This window comes from Thermobia domestica, chromosome 4, assembly GCF_964235325.1.
Source record: "Thermobia domestica chromosome 4, izTheDome1.hap1.1, whole genome shotgun sequence".
NCBI classification, from domain to species: domain Eukaryota; kingdom Metazoa; phylum Arthropoda; class Insecta; order Zygentoma; family Lepismatidae; genus Thermobia; species Thermobia domestica.
In genome coordinates this window covers 258,291,301-258,318,604 of record NC_137457.1, presented here as the reverse complement: position 1 = coordinate 258,318,604, position 27,304 = coordinate 258,291,301, and the positions used below count along the sequence as shown (strand labels likewise).

General features: G+C 37.4%; 1 protein-coding gene across 1 annotated transcript; it reads left to right on the top strand.

The window, feature by feature from the left end:
- Positions 1 to 1,050: 1,050 nt before the first annotated feature.
- Positions 1,051 to 24,040, top strand: Polr2K (DNA-directed RNA polymerases I, II, and III subunit Rpb12). Its single transcript, XM_081755811.1, has 4 exons — positions 1,051 to 1,202; positions 10,953 to 11,019; positions 18,412 to 18,504; positions 23,801 to 24,040. Exons 2-4 carry the CDS (start codon positions 10,962 to 10,964, stop codon positions 23,821 to 23,823), a joined length of 174 nt encoding a protein of 57 aa, XP_081611937.1. The 5' UTR covers positions 1,051 to 1,202; positions 10,953 to 10,961; the 3' UTR covers positions 23,824 to 24,040.
- Positions 24,041 to 27,304: the final 3,264 nt, after the last annotated feature.

Below are 27,304 nucleotides of genomic sequence, written 5' to 3'. Positions count from 1 at the left end.
AAGTCTCAATGTTTGATTGATTTACTTTAAGTTAAAATATTTTATGAACATTGTCATAAAGGCCTGTGCTGTGAGAAAGTAAAATATATCGGTACTATAAGGATAAATTGGGGCTACCCTAGCTCAGTCGGTAACACGACTGATTTAAACGCAAGAGAAACTGGTTCAAACCCGGGTTCAAGCTAAAAATCTTGTGGGTGCGCCGGAGCCCTAGAGCACCCACGTAGTCAGCAAGCATGGTTGAAAGTAAAATGAGTTGAGTTGAGTTGATTCTAGTTTAGCGTCCCTTTCAGCAGCGAGGCTATATGAGACGTGGACCTACTGATTAACGTGGAATCCGAACCACATGAAAAGTAAAATGAAATTAACAATGGGCGGTAAGGTTACGGTTTTACAATAATAATAATAATAATAATAATAATAATAATAATAATAATAATAATAATAATAATAATAATAATAATAATAATAATAATAATAGTAGTAGTAGTAGTAAATCAAGCGCTGAATCCCTGAACAATGGCTGGTCAATGTACACTCATGACCAAAACGATTGTCGCATATCTATAACGGTCGTGTTGTGCGAATATAATTGGATAAGAAACTCGCAAGGTCCTTCTAGTACTGTTACTATGTGTTTAATCGGGAAATGTATATTTGTGCTAAATTTCATATAAAAAATATAAGTACGAAAATTAGCATGAGTACATCAAAATGTTGCTAAATGAACGACAAGAAAAGATTTTTATCGTTATATTGTTCTTATTTACAGATCTTTTGACATGAAATTTACCACATACTTGTCTCTGCCGATTATACACATAGTGATAGTATTAAATGTACCCTGCGATATCATTATCCAAATATATTCGCACAAGCCTATTATAGATATGCGACAATCATTTTGGACATGAGTTTACGTATAGGTATGTATGATACGTCATTAGACATAATATACATATAGATGGGTAGTTTTGTATTGTGTAATGTTGTGTGCACTGTCTTCCAGCTTGTGTGTAAAATTGTGCAAGGACGGAAGGTGTGTGTAATTTTGCTTGCCATGTCTGGCAATACTGTAGATCTTTTTGACAAGAAGAAGAAGAAGAAGATGTATTCATAGTACGAACTTGTATAGACAATGTGAAACATAGTTGTTGTATGTGTATTGGCATATGCATTTTCTTTTATTTTAATTTAGTAAGGTAAGTACAATTTAACATAGCGTGAAATTGTTAAAACTGTATAGAAAAATCGTCCCACAGACTTGGAGTAGTAATCAATTGTTTGGACCATACTTTAATTGCTGGAAACTTCATCTTCGAATAGTAGTCTGACGTTACCTTGTATAGATAAAAAAAAAAAAAAAAAAAAAAAAAAAAGTTACAAATATGTTTGTTTTATTTTACAAATAGTTTTCTAAGTTTGTAGCAATGCTCAGCTTAGTGGTTACTTCGTATTTATACACCTTCCCTTACACAGATTTGGGACAACTGTATACAACGATAACTGTTTCAAATACACAATGGGCTATGTTTAGTTAAAGGGCTCCAGAAGTACGTAAAAAGTAGATTTACATGGGAAACGAGTTGAAGTAACGGAATCGTAATTGATTTCTGTGTCATTTAAGAATGGAATCACACTACATGTTGTAGAAATGAGAAATGCAAAATACGTTAGAGAATATATGTAGGCCTACTTACTCTAAGCGCACATATAAGAACTTGAATACAAATGTGCAAGTATTTAGCCTTAACTAACGTAACCTAACCTAATAACAGAAATAAACGAAATTTTATTTCCTTGACATTATCCTAGGAGACGGTTCTATCAATTTTTTTACACATTTATTATTTTCCAGGTTAGGTTTGAGGGATTGAGTATAGCCCGCTCCCCCCAGTGATTTTTAACGAATCAAAGTGATTCTAACGATTCATAGTAGTTCATATACCTTGCTAGTTAATAATGAATCGGAATCGCATGTTATAAAGATTTAAGACGTAAATCTTGCGGTAAGGAAGGTTTAGTATAAGTAGTAGTAGTAGTAGTAGTAGCGGTAGTGGTAGTAGAGTAGTAGTTAGTAGCAATAGTAGTAATAATAGTGGTAGTTAGTAGCAATAGTAGTAGGAACGGGTTAGAAGTCCCGCAGGGGTTGGTTGGATTCTGTTCTCGATATAAGTAGTAGTAGTAGTAGTAGTAGTAGTAGTAGTAGTAGTAATAGTAGTAGTAGCAGTAGTAGAAGTAGTAGTAGCAGTAGCAGTAGTAATAGTAGTGACTCTTCCAGTTATGGTGACAAAGAACTGGGGGGAGCGGGCTATACACAAGGCGGTTTGAGCTTTGTATTTCTTTTAGCAGAGCATACTCTGAATCAAGAGCTCCATCACTACTTACAGATTGACTTCAGGATCCAACTTGTGCTAGGTGCCCACTAAAAGGTATGACTGCTATCTAACCGAGTTGGGGCAGGAGCGCAGCAGGGTGCCCGAGCAGAAGCGAGGGGGCGCGTCCGTAAGGAGCAGGCACGTAAGCGACTGGGAGTAAACGCATAAACAAGAATAATGGAGGAGCACACTTACACATACAATACTTTCACTATCACTCAAAATTCATTTCAATATGCTGTGAACTGACAGTAATTACTTACATTCATACCGGTACTCACATTTCTTCACAAAAAAATGTTTCACATCGTATTTTACCTATAAATTGTCCATTTGGTACAACCGCATGCTTAAGTGAACCTTTTTTTTTTTTTTTCGTTTTCGAAAATAATACTGTACCCCTTTTACTAAACATCCGCTGTAGGTTTGCTGGCGGAACAGTGTTCTATCTGGCCTTCTAGGTGCGTGAATGTTGGTAGCGAGTGTTATCAAGTGGCGCCGAAAATCAACCGGTATTGGGAGAGTTACCTCGTGGCCCTTTTCCATACCAAGTTTGCGTTCATACGAGGAGACGGTTCTCCCAACCAGAAAGTTTATAGGTGAAATAGAATGTGAAGCATTTTGTGTAAAGGAATGCGAGTGAGACTATTATATGTGTAAGTGTATTCTTCTACAATCCTTGTTTATGCGTGTACCCCCGTCACTGAAGCGCATGCTCCCTACGGAAAAGCTCCGTCTCTTCCGCTCTGGCATCCGTTGCGCTCCTGCCCTGATTTGGTTAGATAGCATTCATATTTTTTAGTAGGCACCTAGCACAAGTTGCTTCGTATTTTATCACTGTAGTTTTTTTGTCATAGGTCCACAATGTATTTATACTGAGTCCTCCTGAAGCCAATCTGCAAGTAGTACTGGAACTCGTCATTTAGTGCATGCTCTACTAAATGAAATACAAGGCTCAAACCTAATCTGAAAAGTTAAGAAATGTGTAAAAATTTGGTAAAACCGTTTGTTCGAGTAATGCCCTAAGATTTCGTACGTAAGCATTGTGGAACAGTGTCGTTAGAATGGGTTAACACTTGGGGTGACTACTACGAAACCTATTGTGGCCTGTTAAATACAGAACAGGCTCCCGTTGCGAAACATTCACCTATGAAAAGCAGCAGGAGAAGGGCTAGAGGTAAAGAAACACCCGTAGTGTTAGGGGGGATCTATCAATTAGTGTGCCAAAAAAATCCCTCAACGCAAAGTGATATGGGTCACAGATTTTCCCTTGCACCATCAATTGTGAACAAAACAATTCGCATGCTCGTGCACATCACTTCTGTCGCATAACATTGCCTGACGGCAGGGAACTGCATGAAAAGTGCCTTTCGGGTTCCAAATAGAAGAAAGTTGTAACAATGTATGAATCGTCCATAAACTCTGCTGCTGGTTACATTCGGGTGATCACATACCGTGACATTGACAGCAAGGGGCTCAGCATCTTTGTTCGTCAGTTCAGGGGAAAATTTTCCTCGTGGCTTTATGGCTGTTAGAGATTCGGATATTAGGCTAATTTACTGATACGTAAGGTGGACAAAAACGAAGGTGAATGCTTGATACTTCCAAGAATTCATTCTGATACATATCCATCAGAGAAATATCTCACAATTGTATGTATTGCACGCGAACCAGGTGGTGATCTATATGGACTAGGCTTCGAATAATACCACCAGAATATCAGTTTGTTTTTCCCAGGAAATAGCAGAGGAATCCGTGTCATTCCGTTTGAAGACTCCTCTGCAAGTCCCAGATGCCAGTCCAATGGATTTTTGCTCATTTGGATGTTAAAACGACGTCTTCAACATCGCCGTCCGCGGACGGTTTATGAAAAGCTTGGCATCGATTGGAAATTGCGATGCCATGTGAAAGTCCACAATTCTGGGGATCCAATAGACCATGACGGTGGTGATGGCTCGGTTTTCGTAAGGTGAGTACCCGTCAAATATGATCGGATTTAAACCGAACACCTTCTGTATAATGTTTTCAGGTAAACTGCAGCATGCATGTTTACTTTTGTCACACCACTCGAGATAATTATTCAAAAATTATAAATCTTCCACTGATTTCCTTCTTATTATCCTCTAAATGATTTGTACTAGGCAACAGGGTTGGCAAAAACCATGGTTTTTATTGAAAGAGCCAAAAAAAACAGTTTTTTTTTTTTTTGGGTTTAAACCCGTTTTTTGGTTTAAACCAGGTTTTTTTTTTGTTTGTTTGTTTGTTTAAATAATTTACTCTATGTATTTATATTAAATATGGACAGAAATTAGTTTGTTTCTCCTTGGTGTTATTATGCAACAACCGGATTATGCTGGAAGAGGTCACATAAGCTTAAAGCGGAATCCAAACCGCTTCTCGGCTTACATCCAAGAGAAATGGACCATTTGGACACGAAACCGGGGCTAATTGATCACAAATGCGATTGCCGACTCACTCTCGAAGGATGCTTGATAAAAATACGTTGTACTGATCTTTACATAGACAACTTGTTAATATAATTGTCAAGAGTCATTTCAGAAGGACAAAAAGATAAACAGTTACACAAGTAAGAACATTATACAGAATTATATATAAATCGGGAAACTCCCGCCTTAGCCATTGGGAAAATCCTGTTATTTAAATGTATTTGTGTGTAAAATTTTAAGGTGAACGTATCATAATCACTACGCTAAAACTGAGGTATTAAATTACAAATTTGGTATGTAGGTATCATTCAATAAAATTAAAGTCAAATCCAAGCTGATGTTGGAAGCTACGTTGGCAGTTGATAAATTTTGCCAATTTCTATAAATATTTAAACAACCTTGGCTTCTTTATAAAGCAGCAGGCATGCATTAAAGTAGAAATGTGTAATTTGGTTTCATTTCGTATGTTTAGGCTTAAAATCCTTATGAAATACCAACGTTATCAGGAGAAGACTTTCGCTTAAAGGAACAACTCGAATCGCTACTTGGTTTACACTTGAAAGATGGGTTGTAGTTCAACCGAGAATTGAACACTGGACCCCTTGATTAGAAGGTGAAAAGTAGATAAACGTAATGCAGATGGTTTGATATGTGGAAACGTCTCCATGAAGTTCACACGATTTAAACTTAAAAAAAAAAAAAAAAAAAAAAAAAAACAGTTGGTTTAAACCGGCCAACCCTGCTAGGCAACATGAAACTATCTCATTTTTTAAGGGGGTTACCCGTAGAAATTGTTGAAAAGTTGCAGTTCTTTCACGATTTTCATACGAATACGGCGTCAGAACATATGGCATAATGTCCATTGTGTAAAGTCTGTGCTAGGTGGCTGCTAAAGAGCACGAATGCTATCTAACCGAGTCAGGGCAGGGCCAGTGCCGTAGCGCTGGAATGCTTCTGAAGGGAGCAGGCGCGTCATCAACGGTGGGTATACCCGTAACATTCCACTTGTAAGCATAAAATACCACCGGTGGAAAGTAGCATCTAATAGTCTTCTTTCATATGCACTCATTCACTTTGTCCGTCGTAAAGCAATTGTAATCCCTAGACTTTTGAACCTACAATACAGGTGTATTACTTCGTATTTACTTGTGTCGCCTTGCAGTACTTTGTTCCTTATAAACATGTCTTTTCATTCAGAGTATTGAATTTTAACTGCAAATTTTCCAAAATGCTGTGTGCTAAAATAAACCAGCACCAACTTTAAGGTTAAGTGCTGGAGAGTAGGTCCAGGAGTATGGAACGTAACCGATTTTAGAATATGAACTATATTTAATTAATTAAACCCATCATAAATTATACTATCCACTTTACCCTCTACACGTTGTAATTGCACGTAAGTAGAAGCGTTTTAAAAGGATATACAGTGAAACGTGTCTATGTTGGCCACCATCGGTTCCATTGAAAAGTGGCCAACTTACAGAGAATAGGTGTGATTAGTATATTTTTAGAATAGGATTTTTAGTATTACTTGATCGTAAAATTTTAATAAACAATGACCAAAAGCTCCTTTAATATATATATATATATATATATATATATATATATATATATATATATATATAGAGAGAGAGAGAGAGAGAGAGAGAGAGAGAGAGTAATCAGTGGCGTATTCACTATTTCGTTTCGGGTGGCTTTGCTACCTTTATTCCTGGAAATGTGAAAATTCTGTAATATGTATGATTTACTTTAAAGTAGTATTTCGGGGAGCTTAAGCCCGGAAGCCCCCTTAAATATGCCACTGAATGTAATCATAACAATATACGGTAATAGAAAAATACCTATCTTATGGTGGTTTATTCTAGACATGTTTGTTTTATTCTTTTTGGCACATATGCACATTCTAATTTTGTAGAAAATCTTATAGGAATTCATATCTTAAAACCTCCGCTACCTTTCGACAAGCCGTCAGGTGCCAATAGTAGACAATTAAGATGGTTAGATTTCACCTTGAGTTACTAAAGCTCCCCACTTACGAAAGGAGCCGTTATAGCTAAAGGTTTTGCCAAAAGAGACAAGGTAAACAAATACGTACAACCATTTCCTGAATTCCTGTACGTGATTTTTCTTATTCACATCTTCCTTCATCACCGTGATTTTTCTTATTTACATCTTCCTTCACCACCCTTTTATCAGGGTAGCGTTCTGGCCATTGACTTCCAAGAACAAATCGTGGGAATCCATGCTTCTTTATCCTCAGACATAAATACAAAACATCTGCCTCGGGAATGCGAAAGAGTTAAGAAAAATAATAAAACGGTATTTTACGTGGCCAAGATACGCAGGTAAATTTATCATTATCGTCATAGGGTAAACGTTGCTTAAATTCGGCCAACTTAGAGTAATAAGCAATCTATGTCTTATGGGAAAATGCAGGTTAAAGACGAACCAGGCCAAGATAAGCAGGTGGCCAAGTTTACAGGTTTTACTGTAGTGGAGTATGGTTAGGTTAGTTTAGGCTTAGAGAAGTTTGGACCCATTTTGTTAAAAGAGTGCAACTTGTTGTGTCTGCGTAAGGATATAAATTGTAACGGGCATTGTAAGGCTCATCCCTGTTTTGTTTCAATAATATCTTTTCTAATGCCCGGGTGAATGTGTATTTTATTGGCCTCTTTAAATTTGTATACTCACCATCCTATAGTGATGTAAATTAAAAGTATGAGGACAATAAACTTACTTTCCGGTGTTAGTCAAAAATAAACCTTTGTTCTTAACCATTTTAAGTGAAGCTAAATTTACCTAACCACCAGTTATAATATGGTAAGTTAGCTAAGGCTTAGCAAACCGAAACTAAATTTTACTAGTGAAAGTTACAGTAGAAAAAAAAAATTCAACTTCTGCATCATCGATATCCTAATTCTGTGCTACTTTCCTGTTCCATCTCTTTCCGATTTCCACTAGTAGATAAGGAAACTCTTTAACATTCTTAGTCAAGGTTAGTAGTCAGGGTAGGATTTTACTTTAAGTATTCATTCAATAGTGATTTTATTTTTATAACAACTAACACAACTATACAATTTGTGTTGAACTGTCAGCATCCCTTATATTGTTTCAGTAGTACTACTTCCGGCTTTGGCACGAACGCAGTAAAATAAAAATAAGATAAATGCTTAAAATGCCATTGTGATGTGCTCAAACACGTTCTCTGTTTAAATTAAGACCTTCAAGCGTGTTGCCAAAGAATTTACTTATATACATGGAGTAGTCGTTAAACTCTGCAACCATATAAGATCTAAAGAAACTAATTGACTAAGCTACATAATGATTCGATGCGTTTCATCAAATGAACTGTCTGGATTCATCGGCTTAGTTGAGCCAAGTCTGCTGAACCGACGACTCACTTTACTGGAATCGTTTCAAGCCCTTGATTTGCTAAAGTTACTTCTCCCTAAGTCTATTGGAACTATTTGGCTTGGTTTCTCTGAAACAATTCTTTAGACGTGCTGACTAATTGTAGTGCAGGTCGTATATTGATTCATCTCTGTTAGCATGCGTAGATTCCTGTTGTTTTGCTTTGCACTTTCTTGGGATCAGATTTTGTACTAATTGGTGCGCCTTTTGTGGGCAACTTGTTCTTTGTCTTAAAGAAATAAGTCTGCGCGTTTCTAAGTATCATAAAAAAGGAAATTACCATTACGTATACAGATGGTGATCAGAAAAATGGAAACACCTGAACGAAATTGCAACTTGCCAGATTAATATGGTGTCGGGCCACCTTTCGCCTTCAGAACAGACTTGATGCGACGTGGGATGGAGGCATAGAGGTCGTGAATGATAGGAAGTGGAATTTTACACCATTCCTCGTGCAGGGCATCGTCCAGTTCTATGAGAGAGGATGGAGGTGGAAATCGTCGCCGGAGTCGTGTTTCCAAGACGGACCACAGATGTTCAATTATGTTGAAATCGGGATTGGGCGGGCCAGGGGAGGTGTTGAACTTCATCCCGATGTTCCTCAAACCACGCTGCAACAACGCCAGCTGTGTGAATGGGTGCATTATCATCCTGGAAGATGGCATCATTGTCCGGGAACAACATCCGGACCATAGGATGCAAGTGGTCTCCTGAAATTGCGACATAATCGTTGGCAGTGATTCGTCTGCTAAGTGTGACCACAGGACCCAATGAAAACCATGATATTGCGGCCCACAGCATCACCGAGCCGCCGCCATGTTTCACAGTTGGGCGGAGACACTGCAGATCACTGCACTTTGGGCGTTCTCCAGACATAAACACGGCCCGTGGTTGGGAATAGGGTGAAGGATGACTCATCCGACCATATCACACGTTTCCAGTCCTCAACGGTCCAAGTTGCATGGTCACGGCACCATTTGCGGCGTGCGAAAGCGTTATGGTCCCTGATGAGCGGTTTGGCCCGTAAGTTCATGTCATGTAATTCTCGGATGACTGCGATTGTCGATACAGGGTGGAGGAGGTGCTGATTGAGTTCCTCCGTCACTTGCTCCGCAGTGGCACGACGGTTCTGTGTGATAATGCGCTTTAATACCTGGAATGACCTGTCACTCATGATTTTCTTCCGCCCACTGTTCCGTTTCCCCGATGTGGTTTTCCCGTGTGTTGTGTAGGCCGTCATCACCTTCGACACTGTCCCACGCGACACACCTAACACAGTAGCCACTGCCGTTACACTGACTCCACATAACCGCGCACCAACAATTTGCCCTCTTTGAAAATCTGAGAGGTCTCCCATTTTACACTACCTCCATCTGCTGCAGCCACTGGACACTGCTGTTCCACTGCGCCTGACGTAGTATGGAGACCGACCTAACACACCACCACCAGCGGTCCTTCGCTGCGGGCGCCACGACACCACTGCCAACCCATACATCTGACGTGTTGCCAACTACAGGTGTTTCCATTTTTCTGATCACCATCCGTATGAGCGCTGTATTATTTTTTTTTTTCTCTCTCTCTCGCTGTCTCTCTACTTTCTTCAATATCTATCGATTATGCTCCGAGATTAAGGAAAACAGTATTGATAATAATGGACGAAATTGTGAAATGAAGGAAGTGGGAGAAAACGGGAGAAACCACACATACAGTGTTTGTATAGCATGAGTTGTTCAAAGGACGTAAGGAAGTGTAGAATTCCACTGAGGAAACTTACTCCTACCTTAATTACAGTAGGTTCATGATTGGCACAACATTATCTTGGGAATAAATGAAGTTTTGAAATATCACGTACATGTGTTATAACCAGTAATTTGGAGGCTGCAGTGCCTCAGTAGTAGCTAGGTACTAGTGCGTGGGTTTTTTGGTTCATTCCAGCCCGCACCAAGCAGGTTTTGTGATGTGCAAACAGCACTACATTGATTTTCTTGGGGGTTTACCCATTTTTCTTCATTCTACCTAGTTTCATTTATTATAATTGTCGCCGTCGTCCTTAACCTCGGGATATATATTCGTGAAACGTTAAAGTAAACTTTATAAAGAAGAAAAACTGAAGAAAATCGTATACTTTCTTCTAAATGATTTTCCAGTAAGTTATGTGGACCTTAGTTGTGGAACTCACTGTGCAGATACTTCAAACCCTTTCCTTAGGACCTTTTTAAAATTCGTGAAATATAGGTAATAGGTTTAAAGATCAAACCTCAGCTATTTTTGACATCTTTAACCTTTTTGATCAAAACATATTTTCTGCTGGAAATATTTATTTTATCGTACCTGTAACATAATAGAAAGCGGTTTAAAATATTAAAAAAATGAAGCTTTCATCTAAGGCACATAGATGGAAAGCTTGAAATAGTGGAACTGTATAATGCATTAGACTGGTGATGATGGGCATGGGAAAATCAAAAATAAATAAATATTTTAATAAAAAGAAGTCTGAGGACTCTTAGTCTTAGTTTTCCTAATCTGTTATGTTTCGAAATAGGCTTTACAGTACTTTCGACATCCTCTTTAATTCGCAGTTGTGTTTATATTATTTGCTTGTTTGTTGAATAATTTTCTTAACTACAAGGAGGCCGAAATGGAATGGAATGGAAAATACCATTTCGACCTACTCTGATATTAATATCTGTGGTTTCAATTTATATATTTATTTTTCTAGGTGAAGAACATGGATCAGAATAAAGAGCAGAGTCAAACGAAAACTCCTATGGTGTATATATGCGGCGGTAAGTATGTGTGTTCCTGTAGTTAAAACCTGTTTAAATGAGTGATCATTTTTTTATAACGTGCAAAATTTTAAGAAAGATCAAAATTATACATCGTATTCAAATATACATGATTTCTACAACATTGTATGAATATATATATATATATAAGGTGGGTGTTAATGAACTATACCGACAAACTGTAAGAGGTGATTCCGATTCCTCACATCAAAATAAGAGAAAAGGTTCATATGGACCTATGGCGAAAAGTGCATAATTTCAGAGATAGGGCTGTCCAAAATTGCGAAAAAGCTAAATTTCAACAGGACCTATTTGGAGTTCCAGAAACTGTGGAAGGTTGTCCATATCAGCGTAAAGGAAGCCACACATACACAATCCAAAAGTGCATATTTCGTCAATTATCAATAGGTGTATAGGGTATTCCTTACAGGATATAATTCTCAGATATTCTCTCAATAGAGTTTTCAGATATACTCTGATTTCAGGGTGGTCCAAAGTAGGCAGGAGGTAAGCCTTGACAACAGTGGACATCCAATGCTTCGAGGGGAAGTCGAAAGTCTTAGGAACCGGCAGCTCCATGTTTTTCTGTGTTCAGAATAACGTGTGATGCGATGTATTTCCTCACGGTATATTTCATGTTTTTTCACTTATAAGTATGAAAGAAAACATCGCAGCATACGTTTTCCCGAGTACGAGAGACCGTGCTGCTGACGATCCTTACCACTTCCAACATCGCGCCAAAGGATTCCATGTTCAGTGCTATCAAGACTTATCGTTTGCCTATTTTGAACCAATCATAAAGTCAGAGCATATCTCAAAATTCGGTTGATGGCATGTTTGGGAATTTCACCCTGCAGGAAATAATTGCACACCCCTTGAATATTAATGAAATGTGCATTTTTGGACTGCATATGCTGAACTTCCTTTACGCAAATAAGGACCACCACCCACAGTTTCTAGAATTCGGAATAGAGCCTCTTGAAATTTGGCTTTTTCGTGATTTTGGACACAGCTCCATATGAAACTCTGAAACTATGCACTTTTCCCCACAGGTCCATACGAACTTTTTCTCTTATTTTATGTGAAGAATCACCTCTTACAGTTTGTCGGTTTAGTTCATTAACTCCTTGTATATATATATATATATATATATATATATATATATATGAATTACGTATCTTGCACTCACAGCAGATTTCTGGTTGGCTGCATTAATGTTTGGGAATTAAGTGGTATAGAGTGTATTTTGTGCGGAAGATGTTGGAACTTACTAGAAATATTCTTACCAGTAAGTAGTCAATCAGCAGTGGACGTTGCATCGCGTTATTTCTTAATAGACACACACGGCAGAGATTAGTTCTGCAATACAAAGATTCTTACGATTTAGTTTTCAAGAATAGAAAACCAAAAGTGAAAACGTGTGATATTTTACAAACAACATACTCAAAATCGGTATTCCAAGAATGTCTCCCTCGTATTCGAGAAATATATATATACAGCAAAAGAAGAGTTACTTAGGAAAACTCCGCCCAGAGAGAGAGTCGAAATGACATGAAAGAAAGAGCGTTCTGTCGTGATACAAAACAAGTTAACTTATTCAATTTTGCTAAGCTTAGGTTAGGTTAACATTGTTTCGGGTAGTTAGTCAACTTCCGGGCAACGCCAAATGAAATGAATAACGAAGAACAACGACTTCAGCTTTGCTTCTTTAAAAATAAAGAAATGAATGAAAGAAATATTGAAGAGCAACATCATGGCCGTTTTCTCTGTTAATTCCCTCTTAATAAATTCGGCGTTGCTGCTTCTGACGAAATTAAAGAAATGAGTGAAATAATTAACTGTTAACAACGCTTTCAACGTTGCCCCTCTCAATTTCCAGGCCGCTGGATTGCCGCCTTGCCACTTCTTATCTAAACTTATATGTCAAATGTCATCGAGAGTGTCATCAGTAATCTCAGCGACCCCGAAAACTATGAATTCGATATTAATGTTGACCGTATTCAATTATTTTTACACATTCGTACAGTTGGTAGGGGTCTTACCCATAGAGTATTTTTTCCCACATTGTATGTCATATGTATACCAAATTTGGTTGGAATCGCCGAAGACATTCCAGAATTATGTTGTAATATGTCCACATACGTACGTACATTTTTATGTTCCCTTCTTAAAACAGAAATGTTCAAAAACGCTGGGACATGGGTTTGTTTATTTCTAGTGAGGAATTTATATACAATGTTTCATCCTCCTAACTTGTAGGGCTCATGAGATACTCGATTATTCGCAAGTCATGGCCCCCTTAGGATATGTATTTTAAACAATTGAATATATTATTCTTGAGAGGTTAAAGGTTGATAATCATGCAAAGTATAATTTTAATTGGTTCAATAGTTATAGCGTGATGCGATCAGGCGGAAACTTACATTCGCTTTTTATATAATACTAAAGATTGAACACCAGTTAGCCAATCGTAACCCCCTCCCTTCACCCTCATGCCGGTGGAAGATGTTTTTGAACCTAAAACTGCAACAGAAGTGTCACTATTCATCTCAGCGACCCCGAATACTGTGGATTGGACACCAGTGTCGGTCATTGACGAATATTTCAATTTGCAAGATCCTTGGGAGGCCTAAGGTTGATAATCATATGGTACCAGATGTTTTACTTTGTTCAGCAGTTATTATTGCATTATGCGATTGTTCAGCAGTTATTATTGCATTATGCGATCAGACAGACTTTCACATTCAGTTTTCTTATATAAATTTCATATGTGTTTGAGGAACAAGAAAAGATCATTTAGTAAAACATTGGGTGATATATAATATTACAATTACTTATTCTAAAAATTTCTGTGACTGGAATATGGCTCGCCTAACGGAACAGCAAGAAACTAAATGAGTATAATATTAAAAATAGTTCATTAAAACCATATTTTAAGTAAATAAGTAACCTAGAATTCTTTGGTGCGGGAAAATGTCAAATTCTCCGATTTGGGAGGGTCATAGCTTGAGGTGGGGAGCATGCTGCTGAATAGCAATTAAGTGCCCATTTCAGTGTATACCATAGCGTGGTCGGGAGAACATCGTGCTATTTGTGACGAGCTTAGAAACATGGCGGGTCGTTGGTAGTAGCTCAACATATATTTTGCATCAGCCTCACACCTATATCAATAATAGAGGCCGCCACTTGAATAATGTTTTGTTTAAAACACAATGATTTAAAACAGCATTCTGCATACTTTCCAGCAAGATGTAATTGCCGTACTTTCTGTGGTTTTAAATTTATTAGTTTCCCAAATAGGAGAGAGCTTTCTTCCTCGCCCTTTATATTAAAAAGAAGAAGAAATAAAGTTAAATATGGCTCTTAATGATGTTTCCCTTTGTGTGGAGACACGTAATTCGAAAGTCATGGGTGTATAGCACTGAAATGTCAATAGAAAGTGACAATCGTGAAACTGAAGAAGAAATACAGAAAATAAATATAAATTATATACAATAGAAAAATATCAGCTTCCTAGTTTTGGGGCTGTTGAAACATGTATTAAAACACAGTTCTCAAAGCTAGTGGCTTCTAACCTATTTTTGACTGACGACACACTACTGAAGAATCCATGACATCGTCACACACTTGCTTCATTTTATTTTTAATAATAATAATAATAATATACATACAATAGTGTGAGACAATAAGCTTCTATAAAGTAGTGACTGTATGTAGAATGTGAAGGCTTTGACTGTACAGTCTGTTTCAAAATTTACGTTAACTAATTATTAAATATTTCGTGGTTTAAATCCTAAAATTTCGCGATACATTGTATAGGACTGAACGACACACCATTGGGAACCACTGCTTTATGATGTTGAAAATAATTTACATTTACAGTTGCAGAAAAACAGATTTTCGAAAAGAAAAACTAAAAAGTGTGAATTGGATAGTGCAATAGAATAAAAGTTGATTGAATGATCCTCCAGAATTTTCGCCATCATTCAATGGCAATAACGGAATTCGTACAGCAAGGCTTGATGCATTATTTAAAAGCAAACGAAGGCTTCGTCGCATAATTTTATAATGTTAAATTTTCTTTCCAATGAAATTCCACAGTGACACCCTTCTAATTATTTTAGTTCCTGAAATAAAATTGTGGAATATAGCAAAAATAAAAAAAAAAAAGTGATTACAAGAGTCTTGTTTTGTTTATAAGTTTTATGATTATATAACTCCGGTTGTATAGCTTTTCGAACCTGAGGTCCTCTAAAACTGGCTTTTCGAACTTTCCTAAGCTTTTACCTAAGCAAGTAAACTTAATGTTATTTATTTAAGTAGTTTTTTCATTTTTCTTTCCTCTTTTATTTAGGGAGACCCGGGTTCGATTCCCGGCGGGAGCTCATGTGGTTCGGATTCCACGTTAATCAGTAGGTCCACGTCTTATATAGCCTCGCTGCTGAAAGGGACGCTAAACTAAAATCAACTCAACTCTCTTTTATTTAATATCAAGAATCATATTTCGAAATTTTATATATATATAATAATATTCATACATATACCGGGTATCCGAATATAAAGCCCAAGGTTTTAATTACTCACCATGTACTGTATGAAGCAGAAACATGGACATTACGCAAAAGTGACGAAAGAGACTGGAAGCTTTCGAAATGTGGGTACGGAGAAGAATGAAGAGAATTAGCTGGGACGAGCGAAGAACAAATGGAAGATTGTTGGAAATAGTAGAAGAATATAACAGTTCAGATGTAATTGAAAAGATTAAGAGAAACTGGTTGGGACAGTGGCTGAGAAGGAATTGCACCATGAGGTACGTGCTATGGAGTATGATGGAGGGAGAGGGAGGAGGCGAATTATCAAGACAGAAAATTCGTACTTGAAGATGAAGAGCATAGCTGAAGACTGTATGATGGAAGCTTCTGTGTTGCATCAAGTGACCTGCAAATGATGCCAGAATACCTATGATGGTAATGATTTTCTGTTGTTTATCGAACATTTAGAATTATCCGTGCGCTAATCACTTGTGTGTTTCTTCTATCAACACACATATATATAAACGGTAATGTGAACAGTTGGAACTATTACTTAGTGGATCAGTGCACGAATAAACAACGCGTTATTATTGGAAAAAATTATGACACATGTGGGCAAAGCTTTCAGGAAACAGTTTGCAAATCACGTGGTAACCAGAATTGGTTACCGGCACCGTTTGACTTGTTTCTTTGAAGGTGAAGAAAGGCGAGGATAAAATCTCTTGCTTCAAAGCCAATCAATCAACAACAATTCTTTGATTGAGGACTTGAGGAGAGAAGTTTGATCCATCATTACAGAATTTATCGACAGTTATGCGAAGATGTAATCGAAAGAGCAATAGTGTACTAGCGAAGTTGTATCGTATTCTATATTTATTCACGTTAAAATATCACCTCCATTAAGAATTGTATCCATTATTAAATAATTCTTCTCGCTCTGTTGGGACACCAGAGTTTATATATATATATATATATATATATATATATATATACACCTAGTTTTACCATAAATAGTGTCCCAACTTTTGAAAGTGGCTTTACTTTCGCCTGTACAAGCGAGCGATGTCAAGAGTGGTATCATGAAGCGTGATCCATTGCTAGATGAGCTGAAGAAGCGTAAAGGTGTCAGTTGTAAGTGTTCAAGATGGAATGGGGCGAGTATAAAAATCGTGTGGCCGTGATAGCGTTGCACAAGCTGCAAATTAGTAAAAAAATTGTTTACCGCACTATCAACCGTTTTGTTGAGACTGGAACTGTGATAGATCGCTCGCGTCAAGGAAGACCACGCATAGTACGAACACCGAAACTTGTGAAAGCACTGGCGGCGCGTGTCCGACGAAATCGAATTAGGAAACAGTCAGTTATCGCTCGTGAGCTAAAGATATCGAAAATGTCTATGTCATGCACATTAAGCAGTGATCTGGGACACCATACTTACAAACAGCGCAATGGACATCTCCTGACTTATTAACTGAAGTACCAGAGGCTCCTAAAAACAAAGCACTTATTTAAGCCTTACACAGCAAAATGGGCACCGTCAAATCCGTTTCACTGATTAAAATATTTTCAGTGTTGAGGATGCCCAAAATGACAGGATATATGATATATCCTCTAGAGAAGCTGGTGAAAAGGCTACAAGAATCCAGAGGGATCAGCATCCTGCCTCAGTCATGGTGTGATGGGGTGTGAGCTACGAGGGCATAACGGAGCTTCATTTCTGTGAAAAGGGGGTCAAAACGTCAGCCAAAGTGTACCAGGAGACAGTGCTTGAGAGACTAGTCAAGAATCTCTCCAACACCCTCTTCCATGAACAGAACTGGAACTTGGGAATTTGGGTGACTCAGTAGTAGAGCGCTTACCTCTGGTAAGTGGGGTCCCTGGTTCGATCCCCTGTCAAGTAAATTTGTGGTAGACAACATCATGTCCGTAAGTTTTCTCGGTATAATCCTGTTTCATCCCGCTTTCTCATTCCACCAACTTTCCCATCATCAATTTGCCTTAATCATCGTCTCCCTAAAAGTCATAATCGTAGGACTTTAAACTTAAAGATTTCATTTCATTCCAAAAAACTGAAGCTTCCAGCAGGATTCAGCCCCAGCTCACAAGTCACGAACAAGCCAGTAGTCGCTGGAGGCAAATGTTCCGAACTTTATTTTCACTTCAGATTGGCCTTCTGCAAGTCCGGACCTAAACTACAGATTGTGATTTAAGCTTCAGGAGATTGCTTGCTAGAAAAGATATCCCGATATTAAAAGTTTAAAGCGGTCTCTTCGGAAGGCAGCTGCAGATTTTCCAGTTGATGTGTAATGTAATTGATGAGTGGCCACAAAGGCTTAAGGATTGTGTGCGTGCTAATAGTAGCCATTTTCCATAATTAGTCCATTTGTGATTTTGGTTCATAATACATCCATATAACTCACGTTATTAGGATATTAAATTATCTCTAACCAATTTGTGTCAACGTACTTTGGGACAGTAATTGAGAAGTTTGATGTAATAAGGACGTAAGCGAGTTTACGCCCTTGTAGCATCAAACGCATTTGTGGCTTTTGCCATGCTTGTTTAGCCTCCTGGTAACATTTCAATTTAATATCGGAATAAAATGCTGCATATTATTGTTTTCTGTAAGAAAACAACACTATTTAAATTTTCAACATCGTTTTTCTCCAACTGCATGTTTCAGACTTACGCTCTTATTGCACCAAACTCTTCAATTATGGTAAGACTAGGTATATATAAAAGTAGAATTTATAATACAAATACTCGTATCATTTAGTACCTAATTCAGTTTAGGTTGTGTCGAGGTTAGACGGAATTGATTTTAATTTAAATAGTTAAGTGTTTATTTCTTGTTTTACAGAGTGCCACCATGAGAACGAGATTCGGCCAAGAGATCCTATTAGATGTCGAGAATGTGGGTATCGTATTATGTACAAGAAGAGAACTAAGCGATGTATCCTTTTACAATATTCGCGTTTACATATTTGTACCTGCGTAATTACCATTTTTGGTGTGCTCACCGTTATGATTTCCTGTAGTGATGATGGACATCATTTTTTAACTTTCCATTTATATTTCTAGCATGTTACTCGAATGCTTTTTCTTGGGACGTTTAATTAAACTAAATTGTGAAGATGTTGGCCATTCATATTATAAGGTATGGTGCTTCAGTAGTAAAAACTAAATTGTAAGAATCAATGTATTCCAATACTTCAACCAGTACAAAACTCTATCAAAATGTTACATATATATTTTCTGTTTATTATATATGATCTAAAAGTGCATTTATTAAGACAATATAAATTGAAGATTTCTATTGCAGGTTATCATTACCCAGTATTTCATACAGTTCACCAAAAATATGTTCAATCATTATCTTGTTTTCCACACCAGAGCAGTAGAAAATCATGTACTTTTTAAAAAGGATCATTGAACTATTAATGAAGTACTGGAATACATTGTTTCTTCGATTTAGATTTTGCTGCTGGAGCGCTGCACCCTATAATGTGAGTAGCAAACATTTTTACAATTTAGCTCAGTTAAACATCTTGAGGATAAAAAGTTGTTGATCATAATCAATATAGGAATACATAAAGGTCAGTATAGTATTAAATTTGAAATGTGTTCTGTATGTTTAGTTTGTTGTTACGTCTGGTGTGTTTATAGGAACGAAAATTCGTGAAAACAGTGGACGATGTAGTAAAATAGTGTGAGAATAGCGCAATTAAAGACATAACTAGCCTCTGACGTAGGGAACATACAGGTTCAATGCCATAGAATCAAAAACGTGCCAGTAAATTCTATTGTATTCTATTAGTACTTTTGTGCAATTATTATTTTTGGTTGACTGTGATTCTCCCTTACATTCTGCTTTATCTTCCTATCTTCTTGTCTTTTAAAAATAGCTTTCCTAATGTTTTCCAGCCAACACCGCACCATGTACATGTACTCGATAGGAGTTCATGTTGCACACTTTAGATGTTTGGATTTTATTATCCTAGCATATTGAGTTACGTAGCAGATGAATAATTATTTCGTCACTGCCAGTATCAACAAAAATGCAGGCTTCAAAAGTTGTGTTTACGGTCGAAGACATGGTTTTTCGGTTTTATATATATATATATATATATATATATATATATATATATATATATATATATATATATATATATATATATATATATACAGATGGTGATCAGAAAAATGGAAACACCTGTAGTTGGCAACACGTCAGATGTATGGGTTGGCAGTGGTGTCGTGGTACCCGCAGCGCCGGACGGCTGGTGGTGGTGTGTTAGGTCGATCTCCATACTACGTCAGGCGCAGTGTCCAGTGGCTGCAGCAGACGGAGGTAGTGTAAAATGGGGCAGATTGTCTCTCAGATTTTCAAAGAGGGCAAATTGTTGATGCGCGGTTATGTGGAGTGAGTGTAACGGCAGTGGCTACTGTGTTACGTGTGTCGCGTGGGACAGTGTCGAAGGTGATGACGGCATACACAACACACGGGAAACCACATCGGGGAAGCGGAACAGTGGGCGGAAGAAAATCATGAGTGACAGGTCATTCCAGGTATTAAAGCGCATTGTCACGCAGAACCGTCGTGCCACTGCGGAGCAAGTGACGGAGGAACTCAATCAGCACCTCCCCCACCCTGTTTCGACAATCACAGTCCGCCGCGAATTACATGACATGAATTTACGGGGTCGTGTTGCACGGGCCAAACCGCTCATCAGGGACCATAACGCTTTCGCACGCCGCAAATGGTGCCGCGACCATGCAACTTGGACCGTTGAGGACTGGAAACGTGTGATATGGTCGGATGAATTATCCTTCACCCTATTCCCAACCACGGGCCGTGTTTGTGTGTGGAGAACGCCCAATGAAGCTTATGATCTGCAGTGTCTCCGCCCAACTGTGAAACATGGCGGCGGCTCGGTGATGCTGTGGGGCGCCATATCATGGTTTTCATTGGGCCCTGTGGTCACACTTAGCGGACGAATCACTGCCAATGATTATGTCGCAATTTTAGGAGACTACTTGCATCCTATGGTCCGGATGTTGTTCCCGGACAATGACGCCATCTTCCAGGATGATAATGCACCCATTCACACAGCTGGCGTTGTTGCAGCGTGGTTTGAGGAACATCGGGATGAAGTTCAACACCTCCCCTGGCCCGCCCAATCCCCAGATGTCAACATAATTGAACATCTGTGGTCCGTCTTGGGAACACGACTCCGTCGACGATTTCCACCTCCATCATCTCACAGAACTGGCTGATGCCCTGCACGAGGAATGATGTAAAATTCAATTGCTACCATTCACGACCTCTATGCCTCCATCCCACGTCCAATCAAGGCTGTTCTGAAATCGAAAGGTGGCCCGACACCATATTAATCTGGTGAGTTTCAATTTCGTTCAGGTGTTTCCATTTTTCTGATCACCATCTGTATATTTACGTGTATTTTTACTCAGATACCTTTCCTTCCTTGGTATTGTCTTTGATAATTTATTCTTCAACTTCAGTCTTTTCAAGTATTTAAGCACGTATTACAATTCTCTCTCGCTGTAATGTTTTTAAATCAGAGCAAAACATAATTTATCATTCGTATGTTATAGACGGGGACTACGATGTCTCATTGGTTGAGCGCTTATCTCTGGTGTGTGGGGTTCCTGGTTCAATCTTCGGCCAAGTAAGTTTCAGGTGGACAACAACATATCCGTAGTAGGTTTTCACGGTGTGCTCCCCTTTCCTCCCACATTCTTATTCCACTAATTCTTTCATCATTCATTTGCCTTGATCATCGTCTCCCTTTGCCTACAGAGCATAATTTATTTATTTACATTATCATTAATCATCATCATATATTATGGTGGAAATGAGAATTTCACCTTGATGCTTAGCATTTAAGATATAATTGTGACTCATTCCGTAAATATTTTCATGAATAGTCAAAATTGCATTACGTTAGCACAAAATGAAAATGTCAGCGTCGATAGATACAGACAGCTTTAATATACATTAAGTTAGCTAGTAAGTAAAACTATTTTAAGCTCGTAACAGAAGTTCCCGATTGACAATGAATCATGTGTCATTGTCTCAGCAATCACTCGGTTGTGTTAGAAGACAACTTCGTAGAAACGCATAAATGCCAGCATAACATAACAGTAACAAAATTAAACAAATTAGTTATATAAATATATATGTATGTAAGCAATCCGGGTGTATATACAAATATAGATAAATACAGAAAGTATGCAAACATTGTCTTGCATATAACAAACATCAAAAGTCGTTCAGGATGGAATTTTTACGTAAGTTTTCCGGAGATAACAAATTATAAATTCTTTATAGTTCTCAATAATAACCACAAACATAACATTTGTACACTTCTCCAAGATATAATTGCATGCCGGAATTTTTCTAAGTCCCTTAAAATGGTAGGTTTGGCAACAACGCAGTCGACGTAATGGTAGGGGAAGTTAAAGGGGGGAAAAAAGTAACAAGACTTCCGAACACAGCTCTCAGTTAAATACTCAGTTTGAAATACTCAGTTCTCTTTTTATAACTTAATGTAATGATTCATTTAGAACATCATAGTACTTGGTAAATGCTGAAAACTTGGTTGTAAGTAAAGCACACACGCTTTTCGACCACAGTATTCGTTAAAAGAAGGGAGGACACATGTTAAGAAATTCGGCCTCTATCCATAAAATGGGAATGGAACTTCATAGTTACTTCAATAGCCATGCGTGCTAAGTTCTTGCTTTCTGTGCGGATTTAGTACTTTTTAACGTGGTTCGAATCCTACTCGATGCTCTTACTTTTTGTCATTTTGTAATTTTTCATTTATTTGTGCCGTACACTTTTATAGTATATGAATTACATGGAGGTGATGAACAACTTTCTAATTTATCCAAAAATAAGAAGGTGTACAGGTGTAAAACCTTTTCTATATATCCCAGTGTAGTCTCCCTTAGTGCAAATAACTTCTTGCATCGATCCATAAAATTTTCGTCAACCGTAAATAAATCCGAAGATCTAGTGTTCAAGAAATCAGTATCAGATCTAATACCTCCTTCATCACTACCAGAACGCAATTATTATTATTATTATCATTATTATTATTATTATTATTATTATTAGTAGTAGTAGTAGTAGTAGTAGTATTAGTATTATTATACGCGTCTTTAGCGTGGGAGACCCGGATCGATTCCCGGCAGGAACTCATGTGGTTCAGGGCTTGCGTTAAGCTGTAGGTTCACTTCTCATATAGCCTCGCTGCTGAAAGGTGCGCTAAACTCAAAATCAAATATTATTATACGCGTCTTTGGTGTAGGAGACCCGGTTCGATTCTCAGCGGGAGCTTATGTGGTTCGGGACCTGCGTTAAGCTGTAGGTTTACTTCTCATATAGTCTCGCTGCTGAAAGGGACCCTAAACTCAAAATCTATTATTATTATTATTATTATTAAATAGGAAATAGTAAAAGGTTTGAGGGTACTAAATTTGGTGACACATTTTATTTCCTCCCAGTTTGTTGTTACACCTAGGGTCGTAAGGTGTGGGGGCATCGGGCAACTGCCTCCCTCCCCCAGGGAATCTCCCCGCCGTTCGATGGGGGGCCCATTTTAAGACTTTTTTTTTTTTACTCCATATACGATATGAACATGAAATTATAAATGAAGCATCAAACAGGTTCACTACATTACATAAACAAAACAGCACACTAAAGGTAAGTAAAACAAAAATGAGTCTAGAGCCCATTTCAGTAAAAAATGTTTACTATTAGATGCCCTAGAAATAATATGTATTAGTATGGCTTTGAGATTTGTCAATATTGCCCCCTTAATTAATTTGTCTTGTATGAAATGGGCTTAGGGGCGCAACTAATGGTCCCGCAGACCTTGCCGTGCGGGAGGGCCATAGATCCTAGTGAAACAGATCATATTCTCTTGCGCTGATTTGTGAATACTTTTGAATGGGCGCACAGCGCATACTTTACGGCACAATGTGCTGCTCAAGAATAACCGGAGAAGAATGGCTCATACTGATAGCACTATTATTACTTATCTGATACAAGTCTTGTTGGGAATACAGAAAGGTTTATGTAGCCGCATATGCTAAAGTGATGGCTAATTTAAAAAGAAAACATGTAAAGTTTTCGTAGAATTTCCTACTGGAAAGAAAATGTACTATTCTTTTAATATTGTTATTACTGTATTGTGTTGTTCTCCTTAACTTCTAAACAGTGGTTGTTTTTGATGCAAGATGAAGATATGTGAAACAACTGATGGATCATACAAGGAGCTTGTTTACTTGTTCAACCATAATGCTTTCAAGTCAGAAAATGTGAATTGTGTAAAATAATTATGATCTTTAAAGAGGACAGTGAAAATAATACTGTTAAGAGACTATTTCGTCATCCGTAATAAATTATAAATGTTCAGTCTTGTAACAGTCATTGTTTTAAATATATTTTTCAGTCAGTATTATTGTTAATTTTAGTTTCCAGTGGACTTACTTTACATGTTTTATTTATTACTTTCTAGAGAGCAAATGGTAGAGGAAGTTGCTCAACCAAGGGACACTTTTTATATTTTGGCTTTCAGATATGCATATATCTGCGCAAGACTAAAGGTAAAGACAAAATATGTACCTGATAACTAGATATTTCAGCTTATTATAAAAGATACAAAGGTATTGCAGAATTTGGTGAATACCAGAGCAAGTTTTGCAACTTTTAATACAACGCTAAACACGACTCTGTCTAGGACCTTATATGTTTTTTTATAACATGTAGTTTAAGTAAAGTATAACAAACGCTAGTTTCAGGACCTTATTATGACAATTTGAAGTGTTTAAACATATCACTTGAATAAGGAATCTCGGTCACTGTCTGTGCCACTTCAGTTACAGTATGTGGTGTAAGTACTGAAAAACATTTTTAACAATTTAATAGAACTAAACTTGAATATAGGCTGCTTGGACTTACGTCTGCAGTCACATCGTTACCTCTCATGGTGAAACGAATGAATGAAAAAAAGAAAAAGAAAGAAACAACCCTCCTTCTGATTAAGTTAGAATTGGAATTTTTGTTTCATATATTAACAAGGGACACAATGTGAATGTAAAAACAAATATATTTCAGTTTTATCATATTATTTGCTGAAAGAGAATTCAATGAATGCTGAACTAAGCACATTGGTTTCAAAACTAGATATAATTCATAAGACCATTACAACAGATAGTAGTCATTGCAACTATAGTATTGTCCTTTAGTATATCAAGGCCAATGTTCCTTAGTACAGTCATCGTTCTAATTAATTGAAAACAAAACACAGCTGTAGAAAAAAAGTGCATAATAAATTAAAATAATCTAAATGTAAAAACAGTATATTGGCTTAAATAGATTGCACTATTTGCGTGTCTTTTCCACTTATTAGTAGCAGGAAAATAATTTCAAATGACGAAAGCAAAAGATTACTTCATACACGAAAAACAGAAATAGCCTTGTCGTTAATTTGTTTCGTCGTCGTACGCATTAGTTCATGGTAAGCAAGTTACTTTCAGAGGAATAATTTTAGTAGAAGTAAGAAACAATTCCCTATCAAATTCAGGAAGGCTAAAGTGCCATGTTTCCTCGTATACCTTGCTTGAGCAACTTCCCTTATACTGGCAGTTAATTTTAACCAAGAATATTATGTATGCTTTACACATTGTTGAGTTCTCGTATAAAGTGTAATTTATACACTAAACTCATAAACAAACTCAAGGACACATTTTTTCGGATAAAAAGTTTGCCCCAGGGTCCTCGCAGGGTCCCAGACGAGGTCCAACTCAAAATTTTCAAATGGCAACGGGGGTTAAGTAGCACATCGTTTGAAAGCTGTTGTAAAATGAAAGAAAATGCAGCAACTCTCGACTCTCTGCGACAACCCTGTGCAAAATGGCGACGGGTCAAAGTGTAAACAAAAACTTAATTGAAAAGTCCATGGTCACCCCTATAAATCTTAAACGGTGAGACAAAAGTGAAAACAGGGAAGGAAGTGTGGTATTATTTTCGAAGTACAACGATTTAAGTGAAACGTCTTGTCCCAGGGTCCCCACATGGTCCCAGGTGGGGTCCAACTAAAAAGTTTCAAACGGCAAGAGAGGTAGCACATCGTTTGAAAGCTCTTAAGTGAAAGAAGATGGAAGACATCTTGACTTTCTAGGACAACCCTGTCCAAAATTACGACGGGTCAAAGTGTAAACAAAAGCTTAATTGAAAATCTATGTCCACCTTGAATCCAAGATGGTTGCTTAAAACCTATATCGAAAGGATAAGCATACCAAACTGCTGAAGCTAGGAAAACCAAATTTGCATTAATATTGATTAGTAGGTGACGAAAATATGCGAAGTGTTCAAAAACGCGACATCTTGAGCTCAAAATGCCGCACTATGTATCGAACGCATGTCCAGCTCACACCACTGGTGTTGGAGAAGCGAAATGTGGTATTTGCGTTTATGATTAATAGTAGGTATCCACAAAATATCAAAGAGGTGCATAATCTGTAATCCAATATGGCTGTCAGCGTAAAATATGAGTTCGTATATAAATATGTTATTTCTTTGAATAATGTGACCAAACCAACAAAGTTTGACGCAGCTCTATGTACTAAAATGACTTACACATGGTTTGGTACTACTCGCCAATCTTGCAAATGAATCTTTCTTTATATATATTTGGTATTGCTTGAAATATTGCGATCAAACCAAAGAATGCCATACAAATGTAACCATCACGAATACGTTGCAATAAAGCCCCCAACCTACTTGTCCAGCAAGTCCTTTATGCATGAACTACGTATGACAAAATTAGAAAAAATACCCGAAGGTATTCAACTTTTGTTTAGCATTATGAGTAGAAAGTCAGAGTTGTGTGTTCATCGCGTATTCGTTATATTCAAGTAAATGATATCAAGAGAACCGTGACGAACATGCATTAAGAACAAAACATATATATGTTGTTACCGAATAAAATAATAGTTGAAGTGAATCGAAATTCAATTGTTCTTTACTCTTCCTATTGTTTCTAAATACATAATAGAGAAAAATAGAGATTCAGATTTGTACTGTTATGAATGACATAGGCTTTAAGCGGCCATCTTAGATTCAAGGTGGACATAGTTTTTCAATTAAGCTTTTGCTTACATTTTGACCTACCACAATTTTGGACAGGGTTATCGTAGAAAGTCGAGACTTGCTCTATCTACTTTCATTTAACAAGATCTTGCAAACAATGAGCTACTTAACTTCTCTTGCCATTTGAAACTTTTTAGTTGGACCCGTCCTGGGACCCTGGGACAAGACGTTTTCACTTAAATTATTGTACTTTGAAAATAATGCCACACTACCTTTCTTATTTTCACATTTGTCTCACAGTTTCCGATTTATAGGGGTGACCATGGACTTTTCAATTAAGTTTTTGTTTATACTTTGACTCGTCGCCATTTTGCACAGGGTTGTCGTAGAGTGTCAATTGCTGCATTTTCTTTCATTTTACAACAGCTTTCAAACGATGTGCTACTTAACCCCCTTGCAATTTGAAAATTTTGAGTTGGACCCCGTCTGGGACCCTGGAGCAATTTTTTTATCCGAAAAAGTGTGTTTTTGGAAATGATGGGATACGTATTGTCCGAGTTTTCCACTTACCCAACCATTTCCGAACAAATTACTCGGTTCAAACTATTCTGCCAGGTAATTTTTTGTA

What these genes read in the sequence shown, in the direction of transcription:
- Polr2K (XM_081755811.1), top strand. Translation starts at nt 10,962, where the DNA reads ATGGATCAGAATAAAGAGCAGAGTCAAACGAAAACTCCTATGGTGTAT. An exon ending in TATGGTGTATATATGCGGCG is followed by an intron (nt 11,020 to 18,411) that starts GTAAGTATGTGT and finishes CTTGTTTTACAG; the next exon opens with AGTGCCACCATGAGAACGAG. An exon ending in CAAGAAGAGAACTAAGCGAT is followed by an intron (nt 18,505 to 23,800) that starts GTATCCTTTTAC and finishes ACTTCTAAACAG; the next exon opens with TGGTTGTTTTTGATGCAAGA.